This window comes from Aythya ferina (assembly GCF_964211825.1).
Source record: "Aythya ferina genome assembly, chromosome: 1".
In the NCBI taxonomy this organism is placed as follows: domain Eukaryota; kingdom Metazoa; phylum Chordata; class Aves; order Anseriformes; family Anatidae; genus Aythya; species Aythya ferina.
In genome coordinates, this window is record NC_140296.1 from 8,400,721 (window position 1) to 8,425,288 (window position 24,568).

The 24,568-nt window shown below is 40.3% G+C and overlaps 1 protein-coding gene across 1 annotated transcript in view; it reads left to right on the forward strand.

Moving 5' to 3' along the window:
• Window positions 1-24,568, forward strand: part of TMEM135 (transmembrane protein 135) — a 176,383-nt gene that overhangs the window by 4,182 nt on the left and 147,633 nt on the right. The window contains exons 2-3 of the mRNA XM_084531480.1: window positions 12,503-12,630; window positions 17,079-17,171. Coding sequence (XP_084387606.1) covers window positions 12,503-12,630; window positions 17,079-17,171 — 221 coding nt within the window. The remainder of the gene's footprint in view (window positions 1-12,502; window positions 12,631-17,078; window positions 17,172-24,568) is intronic.

Below are 24,568 nucleotides of genomic sequence, written 5' to 3' on the forward strand. Positions count from 1 at the left end.
ACACCTGCGGGAACATCCGTGTCTCCACTTTTCCTTAATACGTGAAGCTTATCTATTAGCTATATCAATGCTTCGTTAAATGCCATCCTTTGGGGAAAAGGATCTTCCTAGTGTTTATACACTGGGTAATGTGAGTTTTCTTGGGGTGGAGTTGTACGTCTGGCTGGTGGCTCTGCTCGGTTTGGAGCACCCTGGGTAACTTCTAAAATCTTTTAGATCCAGAGATACCTGCATGCTTGAGCAACCTGAAATGGCTTCCTGAAAAGTGACAGTGGTGTCCCACTGCTCCTCAGATCCCTGGATTTTGGCTCGAGTGGAGCAGTGTCTGGATATAAGGGTCACTTTTGAACACCTTGGTGGATTGACGTTTTGAGCTGTGGATTCCTTTGGAATAGGATTTCACTCCTTGTTTATGCTTTTTGCATGTTGTGTCAGTGCAAGAAAATCCAGCAAGTCCTGAGTTTATAGGTAATACTCTGACATCTTATTATGCACTTCTCCTCCAAGTTGTTATTTTTTTGAGTCACTAAACTTCAGAAGCGTCATGAAAATAACCTGAGAGCTTTTAGGGTTATAGACCACTTGAGTAAAGCTGCAGATGGAATGAGAGGGTAAGAAGGTGGTAGCTGAAGAATTTGGAGATTGTGATGGGTATGCGGCCTCGCTGACGTTTTGGCCATGTTTCCTGATGTGGAGAGGCTGGCAGGAATGCTTCTTTCATAACTGAGGCTGCTTGCGTTTCCCAAATCAAGCATCCCTGTACGTGGGCCTTCTGCGAGGCCTGCTGTTATGTGTATTTACAGTTATGAAATCCACCAAATTGATTACTGCAGCCACTTACAGTCATGATCTTGTCTTAGCTGCTCGTGCCTTCTCACACACAAAGAAGGAGGGTGCCTTTTGTATGTTGGCTGAGTAACTGGACATCCTGCGAGAGCAGAGTTCTGAGTCTTCCTCAGCCTATACAATGCAAACTCATATCTGTAAGTCTTTTGTGACCAGCAGGTCAAGGACAAGTGTGTGGTGCTTCTCTTCAGTCCTTAGCTTGGAACTGTGCTATACAGTAGAAGAGAACATAGATTTTAAGGACTGAAAGGGAGTAAGATGCCATGGGTGCTGCATATTGATATGGTACTCGCTAGAAAGGTTCTGAAGCTTTGTCTTCAGTATTTAGAGCATTTATTGAAGCTCCCAGGTGAAAACACTACAAGGGAAAAAGGTAAAATTAAAAACTTCTATCTCAAAAAAAAAAAGACAAACAACTACCCATAAATATAATTACACTTATTTAAAACTGCCTACCTTAATCTCTTTAAGAAAGTGTTGCTGAAAAAAGCTGTCATCAAAAGTTGGTGTACTTTATTCTTTCTGTGTGTCCAGATTAGACTTTTCTATAGACAGTGCTTAAAAAAAAAAATAAAAAAAATTGGAAGTGCAATTTTATGTTTTCAGAGTTGAAGAATTTGGGCTTTTCATAGTAAATCTGAGTTTAGGAGTAGAATATGACTTTACGGTTAGGTTGTATAAGGCTGGGGGATGAAGGGCCTTGAAATGAGTGGCTGAAATGCCAGGTCTGAAGCCTTGGCTTCTGTTGCCCTTGATTTCCATTGACCTCGCATGGGAAATCTGCCATTCATGACACGCGTTAGGGCAAAGTCCTCTGTTTCCTGAGGGTTTGAAGGTTTTTGGCACTTGTTTGATGGTGGTGTGTGTTTTCTAGTGGATGTAAATGCTTGGTCAGTGATAGGAAGGCTTTGTTGTGTATCTGAGGTAATCAGATATGATGGTGATGCTTCCTCTACTACAGTAAAAATTGTCTGATCGCTGCTTTGCTGTAAAGCTTGTTCTTCTGACTTCTTGCCAAGTCATGTGTGTCCTTCACCTCTTCATTTTCCTGCTCTGATTATCTGTCCCTGCTTAATTTAAGGCAGGATCCTTCCCCGCCTTTTCTGACCTGATCACCCTGCTGTCCTGCTCAGCACCAGCTTCCTCTGCCTTCTTCTGTCCCCTATCCCTGGGAATAACAAAGAGCTGGGAAACAGCTCCAGCCCTGGCCCCACGGTGGTCCAACCTCACTGTCAGTGCAGCTCTGGCTCCAAATACGTCTCTCCAAGACAGCTCCGCTGGCACAGGAGTGAGGAGCACTAGACCCAGATCAGGACGGATGCCAGTGGGTCCATTTGGCTTGTCCTCTGGGCTGGGGGCTTGCTCAGCTGTTATTTAGCAGAACAGGTGTATCCTGAGTCTGCTGTTCCAGTGTATTTTTAATAGTCCTTGGGGCTTGCTGTATTTTATTGATTACTTTCAAGTCATTTCACAGAATCACAGAATTGAAGGGGTTGGAAGGGACCTTGAAAGATCATCGGGTCCAATGCCCCTGCCAAAGCAGGTTCCTTAGAGCAGGCTGCCCATACAAATTTCTTCTTATACATTTTTTTCATCATTATTTTGGTCTTGCTTTTCATACTCATTTCACATTGATTTTGGTCTAATCTTTGGTATTTTTCATGCTTACATCATGGTTGTTTCCTGCTGTACTTGTAATAGCCTTTGTAAAATCACAGAATGGTTTGGGCTGGAAGGGACCTTAAAGCCCATCCAGCTCCAGCCCCCTGCCATGGGCAGGGACACCTCCCACTAGACCAGGTTGCCCAAAGCCCCATCCAGCCTGGCCTTGAACACCTCCAGGGATGGGGCATCCACAGCTTCTCTTGGCAGCCTGTGCCAGGGCCTCATTGCCCTCTGAATCAAGAATTTCCTCTTTAATCTTAAACCTACCCTTTTTTAGTTTAAAGCCATCCCCCCTTGTCCTATCCCTACACCCCCTGACAAAGAGTCCCTCCCCAGCTTTCCTGTAGCCCCCTTTAGGTATTGGCAGGCTGCTGTAAGGTCTCCCCGGAGCCTTCTCTGTGAGGTTTCCCTGGGGCCTTCTCTTCTCCAGGCTGAACAACCCCAACTCCCTCAGCCTGTCTTCACAGGAGAGGTGTTCCAGCCCTCTGACCATCCTCATGGCCCTCCTCAGGACTTGTTCTAATGCGTCCATGTCCTCCTTGTTCTGGGGGCCCCAGAGATGAATACAACACTCTTACCTCAGTTTCTTAAATGCCAATTGATTTTTTTATCTTACCCTTTCAAATTTGTTCTCCTACTTACCATTCCAGTGCCGATACCTTCTTTTGTCTCTGTTTGACCCCTGTGTATCACTATTCTTTTTCTTAGGCTTATTTATTTTATCTAGCTTATTTATTCTGTAAACTCCCTAGGGCAGTGTTTTATACAATAGTGTTAGATACGTGTGTTATCAGCAAGCATACAAGAATAAATGGTTTTTCTTTCTGTGTAAACACAGGAGGGCTCTTTGTACTGGTAAGAGCATGGTCCAGGTAGTCTTGCACGTGGACGCTGGCAGGTCTCTTCACTGATTAGTCGCCGGTCAACATTAGGCCATGACAAGAATGAACCTGTTTAGCTGATGAATGATTTTCAGAACTGCTGGATGGAAGACAGCATCACAAGCCAAAGATCAAGGTGAGACCGAATCAAGTGGGAGTGGTGTCACATCGTTTTTCTGGCTATGTCTGTGTCCCTGTGGGGTAAGGCCAGAGAGCAACTCCAAGGCTGGATGGTGCCTTTGGTGTTTCAGCCTCGCTTTCTCTGTGGTATCTCAGAGGGAGAGCTGCTTGGTTTTGTTTTCAGCCCAGTCTGGGAGTTAGCATGCACCGAACAGCCCCGTCTTACCTGGCTCTATAGACATAGTAACCGTGTGGCATCTTCCTGAGGCGTGAGAGGGCTGCTGGCCAGATGGTGTTCTAAAATAGCACAGAATTCCTGGATATGTTAAAATGCAATTAGTTTGTTGTTACTATTTGTGCTGTGAACCACTGCACGCTTGGAAGGCACACTCCTTCTCTGGAGATACTCAAGGCCCATCTGGACACCTACCTGGGCAATCTGCTGTAGGGAACCTGCTTTGGCAGGGACCCAATGATCTCTTGAGGTCCCTTCCAACCCCTACAATTCTGTGAAGTAAGGTGGGGAGGCCGAGAAGGATGTTATCACTACCTGTGATTGTGTGTCTATATGCCGGCTTGTGTCTCTGGGGGGGGGGCATCAGGAACCGTGACATGTTTCTGTCAGGGAGGTTCATGGAGTCACTGTGGTTGCATTGTGCTGGGGTATCTGGTCATCTTAGGGTTGCACAGTGTCCCATACCTCCAGGCTGGGCTATGAATGACCTACAGGTCAGCGTGTTCCTGCGTTTAGCTGCTTCTGCAAGCCAGTTTAATGAGGACTAAAGTTGCCTTAAGTGTTACTAAAGAAAGAACCTGGTTGCAACACCTTCATTCCTGGCTGTGACTGTTCTGGTCTGTTGGGGTGGCTTTCAGGACAGACCAGTAACGTCCTCTCATAAGGAGAAAATAAAGAAAAACAGTCCTTTGGTGGGATGCTTATATTTAAAAGGGGCAGAGTTTGAGAATTTCAAAAGAATCAGATACATTCTTCAGTCCAGCTGAATTCATTACACAGGAAGGTGCGAGGAGCAGCCTGGAGCCTGCATCTTAGTAGTGGTGAAAACCAGGGAAAGCCCAGCCTTGACCGACTGAACAGCTCTCAGCAAAGGCAGTGCAAGCACTGGGAGCCAGCAGACGTGCTTAAAGGGCTGCTTATAAAGCAAATGTAAGTCTGTTCTCTAAAGCTGGTACAGCTGAGTACAGGAATTCAAGGTAAGAAGTAAATTACTGAAATTTGTACCGAGTTCAAGGAGAAGGATCAGCCCTTACTTTTTTATAAAGTATAAGGGAAACAAGTGGTGAAGATAGGCCTCCATGGAATGAGAATGATGCTAGGACTGAAGGTAATTCAGATGTCATTCGAAGAATACATGAGTGTTCCTGTCTGTTTCTTTTTTTAGCTGGGTGGATGACATGGAAAATTTAAAAAACAAAAACAAACAAACAAAAACATAATCAAAACAAATCATGAGAAAACAACCCAACCCCCTAATGGTAATCCTCGTATAACATCTCTCAAGGGACAGAAGACATGAGAGGAGAGAGCAGCAGAGCAGTCTTCCTCGGAGTGTTGCAGTAGCTGACTTAGGAAATAAAAATATCTGGAAGTGAGGTTTTGTAATCTGTGAAATCAGGGAGGACCAGCTAATTAAAGAACAGCAAATTTGAAGGTTTAAGAAGAGGAATGTGAAACAATTTGCTGATTTGGACAACAGTGTCTTTCAAAATGTAAATACTACCTGAGGATGTTTTGAGTTTGTTATTTCAAAATCATTTTTAATGCAAGGGATTAATATCCTTGTAAAATTAAAAAAAACATATAAGAACATATAATTAACATACATTTAAATGTTAGGTATACAAATATTTGAATATAATTTGGAAAGATACCTGACAGTCTGTAGTTCTGCCTGTCACTTGAGTGATAAGGGATTTTCTTCACTAGTTTAAATACTGAGGGTTGCTTCACTGTTAGATTTTTTTTTTTTCCCTGCAGCTCCCTGAGAAGCGCCGACGAAAATGCCAGTCTCTGCTCCCTGGGACGGATGGCACTGAGCTGCACCAGGGGAGGGTCAGCGTGGGCATGAGGGAAAATTCCTGTGCAGTGAGGGTGGTCAGATGCTGGGACAGGCTTCCTAGCAAGGTGGTTGGTGCCCCGTGCCTGTCAGTATTCAGGAGGCATTTGGACAGTGCCCTTGGGAATGTGCCTTAGCTTTTGGCTAGCCCTGAAGTCAGGCAGGTGGATGAGATGTTGGACAGTGTTATTGGTCATCTCTAAAGGTGCATTTTAAACATGCCCAAACCTCATAGATAGCCCATTTATGAAAGTAATTGAGCTTTGGAGTCCTGGAGATTTGGCTAGGTGTCTTCTGTAGCTCATATTTAATTATTTTAAAATGTTTGTTATAATGTGTTTGATTTTAGTTGCTGTTCTTAAAGAACGAGAGAGAAATGATGATGGTTTTTCAGTTTCCATCAATCAGTGTTGTATGCGCGGGCTAATTTCACTTTGAAGAGGTACTGTTCTTGAAGTTTGTACAAGCTTAGAAAATGGGGACTTGATGGAGGAGGGAGGAAAAAAAGGATATTGTGCTCAGTACAGCAGAGTTGGTACCAAGTTGTGTGTTTTATTAGCCTGCTGCATAACCCATCAACTTTGGTATATTGGTCAGCCTGTTAGCATGTGCATTATGCCAAGGCAATGCCTCTTGTAGCATCTGTAGCTAAAGGATGTAAGTGAAAACTGAGGATACCAGAGGGGTATGTTCATGACTTTTTGTATTCTAGTAGAGGGGTGGCCCCTTTTTCCATATCCATTGTCACATAGCACGTTGTACATAAAGGTACCAAAAAAAAAAAAGTTGTTTCTTTCTACCCTCATTTCCCTTCACTTGAAAACAGTCATAGAGATACAGTAGCTTGTATCCCCTACTTTTTCCAATAGTGCTAAAATTAATTCATTTACAAAAAAAAATGCTACAAAAGCTTTTCATCTATATGAAAGCTTTCTGTGTAGCAACATATTTCAAAATTGCAACGGCCAAAGTGGTGTAGTGAGAGTTAAATCAGATCTTGTTTTAAACTTTAGGGAAACTGGGGTGATTGCTGTTGGAGAGTAACCGTGTTTGGTTTACAGAATGAGGAAAGAGGAATCTGCCAGTCTGGGCTAGGTGCATAAAACATAATTAGCTGTTTAGGGAATCCTTACAGTGCTCGTATATTAAAGGATTTTGGAGGGCAGGTTGTAATGTGTCTTGCTGTGATCTATTAATCCTGCTGTTCCCTTCGTTTATAGGTACTGTGGGTATGGGATTACCTTCAAAAGTCTTCTGGCATTGCTAAAGACCTACATTGAAACATACCTGTATTTTGTGTTTCAAGTTTTGAAACACATGTGCAGAAATGAGGAAAGGAGTTAGGTGGTTTTTTTTTTTTTTTTTTTTTTTTTTTAACAAACAGGCATTCTGTTTTCAGTATTTCCACAGGTAGGTATTGGGACACTGCAGAGTACTGGGATCAGTCTTGCAGGTTGAAAGAAAACATTTCCCACATGCCTGACTTAACTTACTCAAGAGGCTCTACCTGATGATATTCACAGTATCAAAGTAATTGGCTTGGCTGGGGCCAGAAATATTTTCTCCGGAGGTAAGGCTGGCAGGTCTGGCTCCCTCTGCCTTCTTTCCAGTGTGTGTGTAGGGCACAGAGGGCACAGGTGTCATGCAAGAAGAAGCAGGGCATATATCATCAAAGCATTTCTTAATGCTGTGCAGGTCTTAGTCAGCTTGTCTGGCTGTAAAAGCAACAGTTCAGTTGTCTGAGGACTGAAGTATTGTGATCAACATGAATTTCACCCAGATTCACATGTACATACCCTTATACTTGTAGTATCCAGTGATACACATAATAGGTAGTATAATAGTCTCTTCTGGATTTCAGTCGTCAAGTTAAACTTATGCAGAGATGCGAAAAATGCAGCAACATAATGATAATTATCTTAACCTATACACGCTTACGCTTCTAATTCTTTACTTTTGTTGCCATGAGGTTTTTTACTTCCTTCAAATTTCAGCTTATGGTTCTATACGAGTTACTCAGCTGTCATTTAAATAACAAATGTCTACCCTTGTATGCAGGACAGGCTTGAATTTTTGTCTTTAGGGTTTGCAAATCACTGGAAGAGTAACAGTAGACCTTTAAAACGGTATGTGTTGGTATTTGAATTCTTCTGATTTCTTAATATTTGAATATCTTTTTTTTTTCTTTAGAATTCAGTCTGTTACTTTCAGTTTTCTTCCTGGAACCTTCCTTCTGTTATATTCTACTTCTATCCCTGCTGTTCTGTGTTTTTAATCATGAAATATCAGGGCTTCTTTCTGCTTCATCCTTCTTCAGCAGCATGCCTGTATTTTCTGCAGCCTGTCTTGCTATGAAGGGGGATCAAGAGCTGTAACCTGTGGATGCAAATAGAAGGAAACTGCAAAGTTCTGAAATCTTTGGACATTCGTAGGCCATCTGCCTTTTGACAGTGCATGATTAGTTTTAAATTCCCTTTTGCTCTTAGATGTTGAGCACTTGTGCATCTAGAAAATTATTTCTTATACCAGAGTGAAAAAGCTGGGATTTATTGATTAACTCTTAGGAAGCTGAGAGTACAAAAGTATTAGGAAAGCTGGGCTCCTTCTATCTATAGAGCCTCCCCTGGTCTGGAGAGAAGAAAGGGGAGTGAAACTGCAGGAAGGGCTGCAGGGGCTGGTAGGGGCAGCCAGCTCAGCTGCTAAGATGGGTTGTGAGCAAGAAGTACTTATATCTCAGCTAAACACTTGCATAGGTCAGATAAAGACTGCATCTGCAGATCGTGCTACTGCTTAAAATTTCTTTTTAGTGCCTAAAAATTAGTAGTGTACAAAAAATCCTTAAGTTGTGGTGAGAGGATGTCAGTTTTAGTTTCTGAAATCTGGGTTTTCTTTATTGAATTTTCAGAATTCTAGCAAATTAACTGACAAGAAGTGGTTATGTTCTGCCATGACACAAATGCTTAATGATTACTAGGACTGGAGTTTTTTTGGTGAATAAATGAATCGTAAGTGTTAGGTATTTCAAACCTGAATATTCTTTACCTGCAGAGGGCAAATCTGCTTAAAACGTTAGTAACAAGCATACTGGTTTATGTGATAGAGTTTTACTGGTATATTAGATAAATATCATGGCACTGGTTTTATTAGGTCTTTTGTTTCCTTTTTATTTTTTTTTTAACTGGTTGATTTCCATATACATGGAAATAAGAAGTACAAGCCATGTTGTGCCTTTTATCTGTAATGCAAAGCAGCACGGTGATGTCTGTTAGCATGTGTGGAACTCTTCCACCGCCTTACCGATATGTGTAATTTTTTTTAAAGGAAAAGTGATTCAGTACAGAGAGGGGTTATCTTGGTCAAATGTAAATTCCATTGAAGGGTGGACTTAATAACAGGTTTTCTCCTAGGCAGCTGAGTAGTTCTTTTAAATATCCTAAGGCCAGGTCATTGGATGCCTTGAAAATAAGACATTTTAAGAGTAACTCGGTGCTTAATGGAAAACCTGAGTAGGAGGTTGCAGCAGATCTGATGTATTCCTGGTAGCTGGTGTTACTCAAAGGAGATGCTGGAACATCTCTCTTCTGACAGCATCATTCTTCCCTCTGATTTTGGTAAGGCTGCATTGCTTTGGAGAAGTGAGGAGAAAGTGAAACCTGGGTGGTAATCCACTGGAATTTGATGGAGTCTCCTCCTCCTGGCTGCAGGTGTGATTTTTTGGGCTTGTTGGTGCCTTCTCATAGGCAGGAGAAACACAGTGGCCCCAGAAGGAAAGCAGAGGGAGAGCCAGCACCAACAATGGGTTGGACTTCCTGCAAGATTCTCCCATCGTCTTGTAGTGGTGTGAGGGGTGTGTTGGTTCTGTGCCATGCATTACAGCAAGACCTCGGGGTTAGGAGGAGAGGTGAAGCAGCACAGGCTGCTCGAGGCGGAGGAGCAGTGGTTTAGTGTGCGGGTTTCACGCAGTGGCAGACACTCGTGGCATTATCTAACACAGCATTGCTCCACCAACATTGCAGACATGCCGTGCTATCTTACTAAAGCTGGAAACTTACAGTATTTTGTAAGGGCTGAAAAATTTTATTTTGCAAAGTTCTTGTTACTCCATCTCCAAAAGACAACAGTGAAACTGAGAAACTGTGGAGAGGGGTGAGAACAGCAGTGGGGAGGTACAGAGCTGCTTTTGGCCTCCTGGATGCCTGGTAGTGGAGTATCTGGGACAGCGCATTGATTTAGAGTTGCAGCCCTTCCTTCTTGTAGTGAATAACTCCCCAAATGAACTTTTACAGCTGTCAACACTAAGGTCCTGATACAGATGACCCTTAGGTGCCTAAATAAAGGAGTCTGAGGATTCATGTGCTCCCTTTACGTAGAATCACAGAGTGGTTTGGGCTGGAAGGGACCTCAGAGATCACCTAGTTCCAAGCCCCTGCCATGGGCAGGGGATGCCAGCCACTAGAGCAAGTTGCCCAGTGCCTCATCCAATCAGGGCTTGAACACCTCAAAAGATGGGGCATCCACAGCTTCTCTGGACAACCTGTTCCAGTGCCTCACCACTCTCTGAGTAAAGAATTTCTTCATTATATCTAATCTAAATTGAACCTCTTTTAATTTAAAGGCTCATTAGTTTAAAGTCCCTTGTCCTATTGCTGTGTGCCCTTGTAAAGAATCTGTCTCTATCTTTCTTATAAGCTATCTTAAAGTACTGAAAGGCTGCAGTGAGGTCTCCCTGGACGGTGCTGGAGCACTGAGGCCACGCTTTCCATGAAATGTGCATTTCCATGTGTCCAACTCTATGGGGAGTCTCGCATAGCTCAGGTCACTGGACAGCCTTGTGCTCCGTCTGTTAGTGCACTCTGTGTGGAAATTAATGCCAGGGAGATGGCTATGGGACGTTTTGTGCCCTCTCCTTTACTGCTGGTATCTGCTTCTACTGTTTGCTGCTACACCTTGAGCAGTGGGTTGATTGTTAAGGATTTGGCCTGCATCACTGTGACCTCCCAGCTCACCTGAGTGATACCTCCAGGATTTGTTCCCTCTCAAGCTGCATAGCTTTTATATGTATAGCTCTTCCAGTTGTTATGTGCCATGCTTCCTCAGACCAGTTTGTGTGTCGTTATCTCTGGTTCTTTTCTTTTACTTGGGAGTAGAATAGTAAAGAGGAGGGAAAGCAGCAACTTAAAATAGTGTAAAGCTTACTGGGGGAGCTACAATAAACATTAACTTTGACATTGATTTATAAGATAACAATCTTTTCTTTTTATACTCCTGATGCTGTGAGGAAAGAAGACTTTACACTTCAGCTGTAAGAGCTATGTTCTTAAAAAAAAACAACAGTGTTCCTCTGTTCCAAGTGTTGGCGACCTTTGTACAGTAGGCTAGAAATAGCAGAGGAGGGAGCAACTAGTAGTAATCTGCTGTTTAGACTGCATTAAGACTTTGCTTCAACAGAAAGATTATCTGGATTGCATTATTGCCTAATCCATTATGGTTTAAGCAGTCGTGATGCTTGATTAAGTATTGTGCAAATCTGTTTTCAGAAGTCTGTTCATGCACATATTGCTCCATAATTCTTAGTTCAAGCTTCATTTTGGATACTAATTCTGGTGGCACTCTCTTGCAGTTCATTCTAGCAGAATCCTCATCCCATTTCTTTACCTAAATCATCTTGCTCATCAGTGCAAGTGGACAGATTTTGAGAAGAATTCACTCCATGTTTTTAACTTGAGGAATTGCGCCTTTGAGAGGTGTTGCTGAGCCAACAGGTCGCCTATCTTCGTGTTCATTGGCAGTTCAGAGAGTAGTGCTTTCTGTCTACAGCTTCTGTAACTCTTAGATTGCCTGAGAATTCCTGCTAATTTTGAGAGGCCCTGGGAAACCAGTGCAGATTATTTTTAAGTAGCATTATCTTCTTAAAAATCTACTTCACAGTGCACCCGAATTATAATTTAAGGGAAGCATGGGAACATGGAGGTTGGAGGTGCCCATGGAGGCTGTGTGGTCCCAACCTTCTGCAGGGCCGGCTGGATGAGCTTGCTAGGGGTATCTTTCAGCTTCAGGGACCTCCAGTGATGGAGAGTCTACAACTGGCAGCCTGTTCAGTTATTCAGCCATCCTCAAATGAAATTTTATTTCTTATACCTAACATAAGCTTTCCATACTTCAGTTTGTTGTCTCTTGTCCTAGTTCCACGCGCCTCTGAGGGAAGCTTTGCTCCTTGTTCTTGCAGTTGCACAATTTTGGTGGGCAAGAAAGATTTTGAGGACCTGTTGTGTTTCAGTCACTAATGGTTCTTTATAAAACATGGAACAGAAATCAAAGTGACCAGGAAGAGCTTTTATTTTTTAGATCTAACCTGTTTTCTACAATAGGCAGTTTTTAGAGATAACATACTGTTTCTATGAAATATGTCAGAATATGTTCTTCTGGCACATGGTGAAATCTTTCTGGGGGGGCTTGCAGTTGGTTAATTGGAGTAGAATATCTTTAGTAATGCCTAGTCACCTCACAGACACGGTGTAGGGCCTCTATTTGGGTAACTTAGTGATATTCTGACCTTTGTTAGGAGATAATTGAATTGCCTGAAAGACAAAATTCTGTGAATTTATTGCTTCTTAAAGTTCTGATATCTGGCAGACAACATTTCTGACTATTATGGCCAATGGTAACAAGGTAATAAAATTCCTCCTATACTTTGCATTAAGGCTGGTGTGTTTCCTGGTATAAATATTGTAACATCTGGAACAAGTTCAAAGGAAGTGGTATTGTTCATAAAACCAGCAAATTTAATAGGATTTGATTTACTACTCAAGTGGGCATATCTCGTTTTCCTTTCTTGATTTTTTTTTTCTCTTTACGATGCAAGAGAGACTCTGAATTAAAGGTTGTCCCCGTTTTTTTTCTTCCCTCCTTCATCAGATTGCAGCTATTCTCAGGAAAAGAAAACTTGACTATTATTTGTACAAGCTGCTACCTGAGATCTTGCAATCAACCTCCTTTCTGACAGCAAATGGGACCTTGTATATTGCTTGCTTTTGCATTCTAAGGTTGGTATACTGTCCTAAAAATTCAATGTAATATGAAAGCCATTTTTATAAAGTTTTTTAATTTATATATAAAAAAACAAACTTGTCTTTTTTTGTTTAATACACATTTGTGGTGGGTAGGAGTAAGCAATAGCTGTGCTTTCTGGTTTTACCATTTGAATATGCAGTTTTGTTTCTTTCCCCTCCATTTGTAAAGTCTTTTACATCAGTAAATGAGACAATGTATTCACTTGATTCCCTTTTCTCCTTGTTACAAATACATAGTTGCAGGAAATTCAAATGTATCTCAGGGAGGACCTGAGAACTCCTGATCTTTCTCTCCTAGAAAGATTTGATGTAAATGGACATTTCAAATAAACAGTGGATAATGTGATTATCAGAAGTTACGACTTCCAAATTAACTCATTTTCTTTGAAGGATAAACACGTATCTGATCATGAGCTGGTTGTGCATGATATATGAATTCCCAAATGGCAAGATTACCAAGATTGTTTGCTAGGACTCTTAAAGAAGGAAGATTCCCTACTTTCTAGGAGTTAGGATGTCATTAACAAGCAGTTCAAATGTGTGAAACAAAAGAAGGAATAAATAATCTGTTTGTGTAATAGGAAGAAGTTGCCAATAATGTTCCTGTTATGTTCTTTGTCCTACCTAATCTGGAAAAAAGGATGAAGAATTGTGAGATTATTTGAGGCTATTTAGGATATGAAAGTCTAAAATTGACTGTCAGCTATTTCAGAAAGATCTGTTGATTAAAATGGCTTATGAAATTTGATAGAGGGAAAATGCAAAGCAACCTAAAGCCGTCCTATCCTGGTCATGCAGTGATGAACTTTAAATTAGCTTCTCTGCTAATCAGGAAGATGTTTGAGAGTCATCAGGGGTAGGTTCATCACTACAACAAGTCACTTTAGTACTTAACTCTTGTCTCCTTGACCATATTCATGAAGAGAAACTGAGAATGAGCCAGCAAGCAGTATACACAATATCTTTAAAAGCTGTGTACAGTGTGCCTTTATTTATTTTTTAAGATCTAATTCTGAGCTCATAATGTTGATAAGTCCCTCACTTGGAGTGTACTGAATATAAACATTGTCTGGCAGCTTGAGCCATATAAGCTTCCTTCTCTAATCTGCTTTTGAGTGGGTGACAGGACAGAGATCTGCATGTGAGACTTCTCTGCTTTTTTTAACCACCTGGTGCAAAACTTCTTTCTGTTTGCACTTGTATGATTCGTTGAATTAATTACTATATGATACAGGGGATTTTTAATTTCTTTCAGTAGCCCATGAGAGCAAAACTAATTGTATAATTTTCCAGCACAGAACACTATTTGGTATTGTATTTTTAATCCATCCAAGAAATGGCAGAACACTGCAGATGTATTGCTTAACTGTGTCCTAAATATTTCTGAGGTTTTGAGTATGCAAAGAGATTGTCTGAGACTTTAGAGATCTAGGTCCTCTAGATCTGATTCTAGACAGTGGTAAGAGATTAAGTGTGATTTGTGCAGTCGAATGTGTGCTGCAATTTTTGTTTCCTTTTTGGTGGAAAAGCTTATTAAACCCTTCATTGCATAAGATCATCTCAGTCCAAGTCTTTTTTTTTTTTTTTTTTTTATGTCAATGTCTATCCCAGCCAGAGCTTTGGGTTGATCCAGAATTTCCTGCAGACTTTATTCCCTGAGTGGGAGAGTTTCCAGAAAGCAGGAGGGGCAGTAACTCAGAAGCAAAGCTGTCCAGCAGCTGGCTCCTGGAATTCTAGAGCAAAGCAACAGATTGAAGGGTTTGTAGCTGGACACGTTAACTTGTATTAATCTGCACAACTCCTGGTTTGGGAAAGAGCTGCCTGTTTCCTGCTTTGTAACACCAAGGAGATGTGTTGGCAGGCGTGTAGGGTCTCCTGGATAAAGTGCCCACTTCATCTCTTCGTACTTTGATCTAAGTCTCAGTGAATCTGCAGTCACTGTGTAATGCTGCATTATGTAGAAATTACTTTTTTAGTCTTCCAGTAGCAATTAGAAGACCTAAATGTGAAATATGACTTGCAATAATATGTGTTTTTGATATTTTTGTAATATTTCCTTGCTTTCCACCAGGGAAAACCACCAAAATGGAAACAACCGCAATTACTTTCAAGGGTGTAATATTTTAGACAAGAAAAGTCAAAATAAATGATTTCCAGAACGGTTTAATATTCTTTCTATTTCGTAAGTGCCGAAAATTTCCAAAGCATCTAAGCCCCATTTCAGCAATGGCTTAGGCTCTAGATAGATGTTCTCATTCTAGAAGGCATTACCAAGCTAAGTTAGCTGACTTTTTTTTTTTTTTTTTTTTTTCCGGAAGTAAATTGGTGAATGTTGGCAGAGCAGGGGGGCTGGTGGTCTGTTATGGGTGTGTGACAGATCATCTGGGGATTGTAATCCCTTCTGCTGATGAGCTCCAGAAGCCTGCATCTGTCTAGGCTTCAGATGGAAGTGCTGGGCTCCTCTGTTGGCAAGTGTTATGGTGGTTAAAAGATAGGGGTGATTTTTAGGTTTACAATTTTACTAAATTAATGAAAAAACTCATGAAGACTTGGTTCTGTTAGTATAGCAACTAGAGTGATTCAGTTTGCCCATGTACAGCTCTACTTCAGCTTGCTTAAGTTAATTCAACCTTACATATCACCCAGCTTTTCAGCTTTGGATACAGTTGTACTGTGAGGAATTAGATGCATAACTAAAAAGAGAACCCATTTCTCATTCCAGTGTCTAACCGTGGACCATGTAAAAATGACCATGTAAATAATAACGAAAACTTATTTTCATTTATTCCCGGATATTTCCCAGAAGTTTAAATGTTTTACATGTTTTACTAACTGGTCAGACACTGTAATTTTCACTGACTTTTATTGTGCAAAATATCTACTGTTGTTTCCCAAACCTTATCAAACTGAACACGTACCATTCATAGAGGGAGTGTAAACCATGCAGAAAGAAAAAATTCCCATTTCTTTCCCACAGAAAAGACGTTTGTTCTCTTACTTAACAGGTGTGTCTGATAGGATGTGTTCATACTGAAGCTGTTTAAAATGGCCTCTCTGAAACCTCATACAGTAATTGCTTTCCAAGAGAGTCCTAATAATGAACTTTAGCTCCTGTGGCATTTGGCATTGTCATCCTGAGAAATTATCCTTTTGCAGCCGTGGGAATGAACGGCGTGTGTAATTGCCATTACATCACTTGTTGCTGATACACTGGCTCTCTTTTTCACTTATGAACGTAAGCTGGCATTGCTCGCTGGTCATGTTATTTTTGCAGCAGAAGTGTGAAGTGAGGCTAATCGTGCCTTTTACAGCAAGAGGAAAAGTGCTCTAATCCACGTGGTTCTGGATCCACTAGTTCATGCTTTTGTGTTGTCAGCATGAAATTTCATCTAAGAATATTTTTTCCTACACTGTGTTTGGCATTTTGGCTGTTGTATTTTATTCACTTTATTTTTAGAAGGGAAAGATTCCACCATAATGCTCTATTTTCCTTAAATGATGGTGTTTATCAGCTGAGCAGCACCCGTTTAATTGAAGTGTATTTATTAATGCTACCAAATTTCGTGACTGCCTGACTATTGTTTGCTTCTGTGGCCAGGCTGAGTTACTTTGATGGTGCAGGTGTTTTCAGCAGATCTGGTGGGGTTGAGGCCGTTGTCCCCCAAAGGCATTTTGGTCTTCATACTCTCAGTGACCAAATACTTGCTTAGATGTCAGCATTTGTATATTTTTTTTTTCTCCACAACTCTTCAAGTTGGAAGAATTTTGATACTTGACGTTGTGTGGACTCTCAGAGAAGCCCAGATCTAGTTGCAAAATGTGAGAGCTTTCCCACTGGCCTTAATGCAACTGGCATTTCACCGCTGGTTCTAGTTGTAATGTGCAGATTAATACCCTGGCTCACTGTGAGTGAGTGATTTACTGTTTTTAGCAATAGTTTCTCTGTCTTCAGAGCATGATGTATGCTAGAATAATTTGATTTGATTCCTGGCTCACTGGATCACATTCCTACGTTCCACAAGGCACATCTTCCTGAAGATGTATTCAGACAAGTAGCAGAGAAAAGAACAACTATTATTTATTAATTGATAGTTGTTTTTTTTTTTTCCTGTAAGGAGTGTCTGCAGCTTTTCAGAAATATCTCTTGGAAGCACTGTTTTCTTTAATGTAATCCTTTTACATGAAATGAAAATGTTAATAAAGTATTTCAGGTGTTTATATATACGTAACCTCCCTGAGAAGAACTATCCAACTGCAAAAGTAAAATGATTAGTATTTATTTGTAAGTATTGATTAATATAAAGGGACAAAATCCATTTTAATGGAACATGCATAATTTTATGATAAAAGTAATATATAGTGTTGGATGTCAATATTTTGTGTGCTCTGCATGTAATACATGTACAAATTACATTTTTCAGGAAACTACTCGGAAAATTCTACTTCTGGTCTCCTGGTTTTGGTGCTGCTTTACCAGCCTCTTATATGGCTATTCTCATTGAAAGGAAAAGCAGGTACAGCTTATCTTTATGGATCTTCTTTCATATAATATTTCTTGGTTTTGTCACTTGACAATTCAGTCATTTTGTTTCCAAGCACTGGATGTGTACTTTGCTTGCAATAGTATCTTTTGCAACCTTAGAGTTAAGTATAGGAAGCTAAGGTGAAAAAACACGTTACCAGTGATCATTTTTTTTTTTTTTTTAGTTGTTTGTTATGTAATTGGGTTACTTAGGACAGCCTAATGAGGTTGGGTAGTTAGGATTGCCTAATTATTTCGTTTGTTTTGTTTTTAATCTTTTAAGGCATTAAAAGATTAAACATTATTTATAAGATTATTTATAGTGTTTGCAAAGGTGCTGCAAATGAAATTGTTAACGGAAGTTGCTGATGACACAAGCTAACAAAGTGACACCAGTGAATGTAAAGGAATAATAGGATGTCATGGGGAAAAAAACTAACTTGAAGAGCTGACAAAATCCAAGCTGGATGAAATGTAAAGATGAGAAGGCAAAGCTTTTTGCTTACAAAATGATGCTGAAGCTTAGCTATCGACATCAAGCTCAGTACAAAAAGCATGAGGCAGTGGGTGGAAGCTCTGGGAGATCCATGGGTAGCTGAAAGCTGCTGTTTATGATGTGGCCATGAAAAATGGCAGAAGAAATCTGGGATTGTAAGGTTTTAATGGTTTGGAAATGCAGCTTACATTGATAGCTTGTATCAATAATGAAAACTATAATGCTTAATTATTTTAATAATTAATATTTAGATGTTTTAGTTATCTAGTTAGTATAATTTATTTGAAGCATAGGTGGAGACGAAAGTGTAAAAGAAAGAATTATTCTTTAAAAGAGATGGGGCTTCATTCCTAGAGATGGTGCAAAAGCAATTCTGATTACTATGAATGTGAGGAGCTTCTGTATGCAGTCATTTCAAAAAAGAACTGCAAATACATACGCTTTGTGTTGTCACCTGATTGTCAGGCCCTATTCCTAAACTTCAGTTGAGTAAGCAGAGCCCAACATGATTTTTAGGTAAGATTGCCAAAGCTTTCTCCTTTGAAAATAATTCATTTTCCATTGCTTTTGGAAATTGAGGGATGTTCTTGTATATATATATATAAGAACTCCTGGAAAAGTGCGAACACTTGTGAGCCACGTTATTTAATGTAACAGTAGCAAAAAAAAAACCAAAAACAACAACAACAAAAAAACACATTGAAGTAATAAATTATTCTGTTTTATTTAGGAAATTGTTATCCATTTATTTATTTACAAGTCCTTTCCAGCTGACTGGTTTTCATCTTACTGTGATTACTTCCAAAAAGGGCGGACACATTTTGGTAGAACTTCTTGTAGTTCTGTAGACTCCAGCATTATGTTGGCATCAGTGTTTCATTTTGCAGCGCAAGCAAATGCGTTTTCCTCTTTTGATTGGGACACTTTAACTTTTCCTACAGACCTGTTACAATGTGAAGACTTCATGTATCAGGCTTCTGTTATTTCTAGACAACAATAGATAGACTGCCAGACTTATTTCTTCTAATTTTTAAGTTTCCTGTAGATTTCAGTGTATTCCTCAGTCAAGAGCTGAAACTGCTTGTAAGTGCAAACCATACAGGGGTTTTATGTAATAATGGAACAACTCTGAGATCTTGTGCACAACTGAAACTTCTTAAGTGTAGCAAAAAGAATGCATAAAGAAATACGTCAAATTTTGAAAGTCTTAGTGGCAATGCAATAAAACTTTGCCACATTAACAGGCACCTATTTAGCTTCTGGGATTTGGAAGTAATAAAATTTGAGATACAGGTGTGTACAAATGACAAAAGTAGGCACCCCGTGTGTGTAATGCATAATGCTGAAATACATGTACTTGATTCTTGCATGTCATGAAGAATGAAAAGTATGTGTCCTAATGTAACTTGCCTAAAAAGTTCACTTTACATTTTATCTGATGCAATATAAAAAGGTATAGCACCTATATAGTATATAAATTGGTATAGCACCATAAAAGCATGAAGTTGAACTTCTCAGAGAGGCATTTTACACTCTGCTGATTAAATCCTCATAAAGAGATAAAATTGCAAATATTTGTACACAGGAAACTGTGCTCTTATTCCTCCAGTGCTGATAATATTTAGAAGATGTTTATTCCATCTTTATCATCAAGTTGGGAAAGAAGGATATTCATATGTAGTTCTCAAACAAATAAGATGATCGTGCTGTTAAGCAGGAGTATGATTTCCACAGTACTTAGTTGTGGAAATATGCCTGCTGCTGTGTTGGGAGCTTGAAAATGTGCAGTCCCTGTTATTAATGAAAAAATAGATAAATGAAATCAAGAGACAGTTGAAAGTTTAATTGTTTTTAAGATAAAAAGATGTTTGGAATGTTATTGGATGCTAACCATGTAAACTGCGTGAAATGCTGGTGCTGACAGATGCAGTGAAATACGACTTTCTGATCCCAGATCTATTCATTTGTTAGCTTTTGTTACAGGCGAGATCAAATTTTAATAGGCTTTTGTGGTCTCTTAGGAAACTGACTTCGGACATAGAGAGACAGCAGCGTTTTCAGTCATTTCCTGGGTAGCTTTCAACGGAGCATATTGAGAAGTCAGGGAGGTGGGAAAAAGTCCTGACTTTAGTTCATAAACATCTCTAGCCCTTTAAACTGCAACTAGCAGCTGGCAGCACCATCAGACTTAATCACTTAATCTCTTCCCAAGTGGAGACCCTATTTTAAGTGCCTCACTGGCATGTGCTTGCACAGCATCCCTGTCAGTCCTCAACTTGGGAACAGCATGCTTGTAAATCACATTTTCCTGAGTGTTTCTGTACACGTGTGCCAGCCTTGTACATTTTAAAATTCCTATGGAAGAATGGGAAAAAGAGCCGGGCAGCTGGTCTTTCAGGGACCAGCATTGCAATCATCAAGAGGAGTGGGTTTTCTAAGGTGTTGGAGAAGTGGTTTGGTTATAGTTTGTGTCTGTAATGAGTAACTTAAATTTGCGTGGCACTGGCAATGGAAAAGGGAGGTGGGATTGAGCAGAAATGCCAAATGTACTCAGAAAATTATCTACATTATATTATACCGCTATTTTTCTATACAAAAATATAAATTGCATATTAGTATGTCCATGTGGATTCTATTTTGTGATTATAAAGCACAGTTTTTCTGTGTATGAAAGGTAGTTTATTAGGATCTGTGGAAAGGCCAAGGAATAAAAGCATTTGTAAACTTTTCTGGATGCTTGGGCACATATGAATGTTCTGTGGTTTTACCAGAGAAGAACACGTCACGGTATGATTAATTAATGTTTTGATAAGAATGATTTTTTTTTGCATAATAATTGAATGTAGATGAATAAACATGGATATTTTAGTTTGTGATGTGTTGATTCACATTCTGCCCCTTTAGCGCTCTGACCCTGCAGGAGTAACTTGGAATTTTTGCCTTTTTATGGTGCTCTGAAGCTGCGTGGGTTGCCTGTTAGGGTCAGGAGGAAGCATCCTCACTGGCCAATACAGAATTTAGAAACTGAAGTCTGATGTGTGTTAACTACATAGCTGGTATACATTTGATGTTCTGAGAAGTACTAAGAGTGCACAGGGTTAGGTATCATTAATACTAAAGTTATTAGTGTTAGTCCTGCCATGTTGTTTCTTTTCTTTGTATTTATGGCTCCGATAGATATGTTAAAAATGAGAAATGAAACAAAACCTTGTAGGTGTTACTCATGTTATGGTCTTTCATGTCAATAGAAAAGGTTCTTAAATGTAAGGAAAGTATTCTCTTTTACTGGACAAATGTAGAGTTCATCAGAATAAACAATTTTCCAACTCCCTTTGATTATTTGGCAGTAGCTTCAATGTTTTATTTACTTTCTAGGTATCTGTTACCCTAGTAACAATGATTATTAGGGGTTATTAATACAACATGCAATTTCTTTTTAGTATTAACAGTATTATTAATATTAATAATGGTTGCTGTTGTTATTAGAGTAAGTAACCTCCTAACAGGTGTACTTGCACAAGTATATTTAAAATAACATAGTTTTCTTTGCGGTTTTACTCTTGTATGATGTGTCTGCAGTTCTTTTGTCACAATTTATTTTTATAGTATTGGATACTAAAGGTGTTAAAGGTTAGTTACTTCCTTTTGTTCACATTCATTTTATGAAGCTTCCTTAGGAAATCCCTGCGTTCATTTTACTGACCTCTGTACGGAGTTGTTTCACCAGTGTGCTCCCTGCAGGGGTTGTTTCAAGCTCTGGATAAGGTGCAATTCTATTTTGAAAAATTATTATTTGCTAATGCCTTTTGGCTTGTTTGGAATTCTAAGTTACTTTCCTATAGCATCTAATAGATGAAAATGACTACAAAGAAGGCATGGGCATGTAGCTGAGGAGACAGCACATGGCTCGGGCTGAGTGGCATCGCGTTGCCCTGTGCTGGGAGTGCCGGGGCTGGTAGCAGGCGAGGCAGTAACTGAATATACTTGTTAAAATTGCTGTGAATGAAGCTGCTGAAATGTGATATGAGGCTTGGCTGCAGCCAGTGTATTGCTGGAATCAGGACTGGATGGGTTGTACCTTTCCTATTTCTAAGACAAAGAGGTTTGGTGGTTCAGTGAGCAGCCAGGATTTAAGACATCTGTGATTAATTATTCTCAAAGAAAGGCGTGATGCTCTCTCAAGTGTTTTGTAAACCTGTTAATGCTTCAAATCCATTTAGGTTATATTTTCCTGATAGCTAAGTGGCAAATTTCAGTTTGTTGGACTCTTGTTTAAAAAAAATAAAGTATTAATGAGTTTCAATAGCTATTTATATAGCTTTTACAAGGGACACAGCTACAATTTTAATGAAATTAATTGTCTCGCTGCCTGGCTAACGTCTTTTTTTTTTTTTTTTTTCCATTTCTGCACTTGGTAAGCAATTAAAAAAGCCCCCTACAGCCCCCCATAAGCTCTGGGGCAGCTCTGAAGGGACCCTTCTGGGATTGCCCCTCCACCCCCTTGGCCGAATGAATGTTTACCCACTGGCTGTTAACATTATAGCGGCGCCTGTCTCGTCGCTACAGTTGAGACTGTGTCACTGATGGTATTATAAAACCTGAGATTTAGGGCTTTTATAATTTGGTTGTAAAATCTTGCTCTGGGCTACTATTGGCAGCATGTTTTAGTAGAAAACTTTGGATGTTTTTTCATAAAGTTCAGTGCACTAGACTGAGAAAAATATTTAAAGCATCTGTTTAAAATGTGATACAGTACAACAGTGCACACTTAAAGAGAGTGCCTATGTATATGTATATTAGGGCTTATGTATATGTATATTAGGGTTCTTAGAAACAAATGTATTACCATATATTGCTTAGAAAAGTGTCAGAAACATTTCTAGAAGAACAACGTGGAATTCTTAGACTTGTATCTTCACCTGATAGCGCACTCAGTGTTTGGGGCAGTTCCCTTGCCATGAATGCCTTTAGTCTAAATACATTTTGAAGGAAGAATGTGACGGCATAATAGTGGTACTAGGTATTGTATATGCTCTAAATAAATACAGCGCTTCTGTGGCTTTCATGGAATTCTCCATTCAAATCCAAGTTTGTTGGTATATTTTTGTACAGTGGTATAGTATATTTAGACTTGAGATGACTGTTTCCTTTCTCACAATGTTTTATGGTTACCCAGTTGGATGTATTTTAAGGAAGCCTGTAAATTACCAGTATGGGGGGAAAAGTGGGCAAAACAGGCAAACAAAATCTTTTAACACAGCAACTGTTTTTATAAGCATTAGTCTTACTTGCTACAGGTGAGAAATCAAGAGAGCAAGCTATGCTGTGGGATGGTGTTTCACATGTTTTGTGTGGTGAGAGAACCTCAGGTTTGGATCGCTTGCATGAGTATTCGGTGCTGTGGTCTGGGAAGCAGAGCTAGCAGGGAAACAAATTATTTGGGAGTTCCAGTCCCATGGAAAGATTATTACTCTGAAATGTGGAACCAAGCTGTACAAGTGAAGTTAGCAGGAATGCTTCTTGCTTCTAAACCAAAATATTTTTAAATCCATTGCACTTCAGCAACTGCTTTGGTGAAAGCCAGCAACTGAGAGATCTGCCTTTTTATAAGAACAGCATGTAAACATTTGAATGTGCTTTGCTGCGTGCTTTAGGGGCCGCTACTTCTACAGTGATCAGAGGGAAGGAAAACATGGATTTTTTTTTTTTCCAAGGCTGTCTGGGAGTGCCAGAGTTGAGCTGGAAGATGCTGTGGTTGTGGGAATGCTGTCAGTGGTGGGTGGCTCAGGATTGTAAGCTCCTGGGGGTGTTTTTTGAGGAAAGTAGCATTTCTTGCTGACTTTTGATATTTTCTGTAACTTACCTTCAGTGAATCATGGAAGTGCTAAGATTTGAAGGGATTCCTTTTTGAGATCCTGAATCTAGCCCCCAGCTTGGGCAGGGTCAGCTACAGCTGCTCAGCCAGGACCGTGTCCAGTTGGGGTTTGTGCGTCTCCACAGACAAAGGCTTCAATACAACTCAGGATGAGCTGTTAGAACAGAATAATAGTTCAGTTGGAAGGGCCCTTCAGAGACCATCGAGTCCAACCGCCTGACCCCTTCAGGACTAACCAGACGCTAAGGCATGTTCCTGAGGGCACTGTCCAAATGCTTCCTGAACACTGACAGGCATGGGGCACCAACCACCTTGCTAGGAAGCCTGTCCCAGCATCTGCCCACCCTCACGGCACAGCCATCGGTCCCAGGGAGCAGAGAGCGGCACCTCCCTCAGTGCTTCTCTCCTCAGGGGGCTGCAGGGCGCAGGGAGGCCCTCTCCAGACTGGACACCCTAAGGCTCCTCGGCCTCTCCTCATAGCACATGCCTTCCTGTCCTTTTACCAGCTTTGTTGCTCTCCTCTGGAGGCTTTCAAGGATCTTAACATCCTTTTTGTATTGTGGAGCCCAGAGCTGCACGCTGTGTATTAGGTGAGGCAGCACCAATGCTAAATACAGCAGGAGAATCACCAGTTTTGGCAGGAAACACCACTAGTGCCTGGCCACCAGCCAGGTACAGCTCCATTTACCGTGATTCTGAGCTCTACAATTGAGATGTTGCAGTGTGTGATCACCCTCGCATTTTAAAAACAAAACAAACCAATAACACCAAAAAAGATGCTTTTGTCTTTTCAAATCAAATTTCCCAATTTCGTGTGTTTTAATATGTACCCATGGCCTCTTGCCATGTCACTGAGCACCACTGAGAAGTTTGGCTCCCTCAGCTTCATTCTCTTCCATCAGGTACTTGGGCACATTGTGAAGATCCCTCTTCATTTGGAGGAGTCCCAGCTCTTTCAGCTTTTCTTTGCAGGACAGATGCTCCAGGCCCTTCATCATTTTGCTGGCCTTGTTGGACT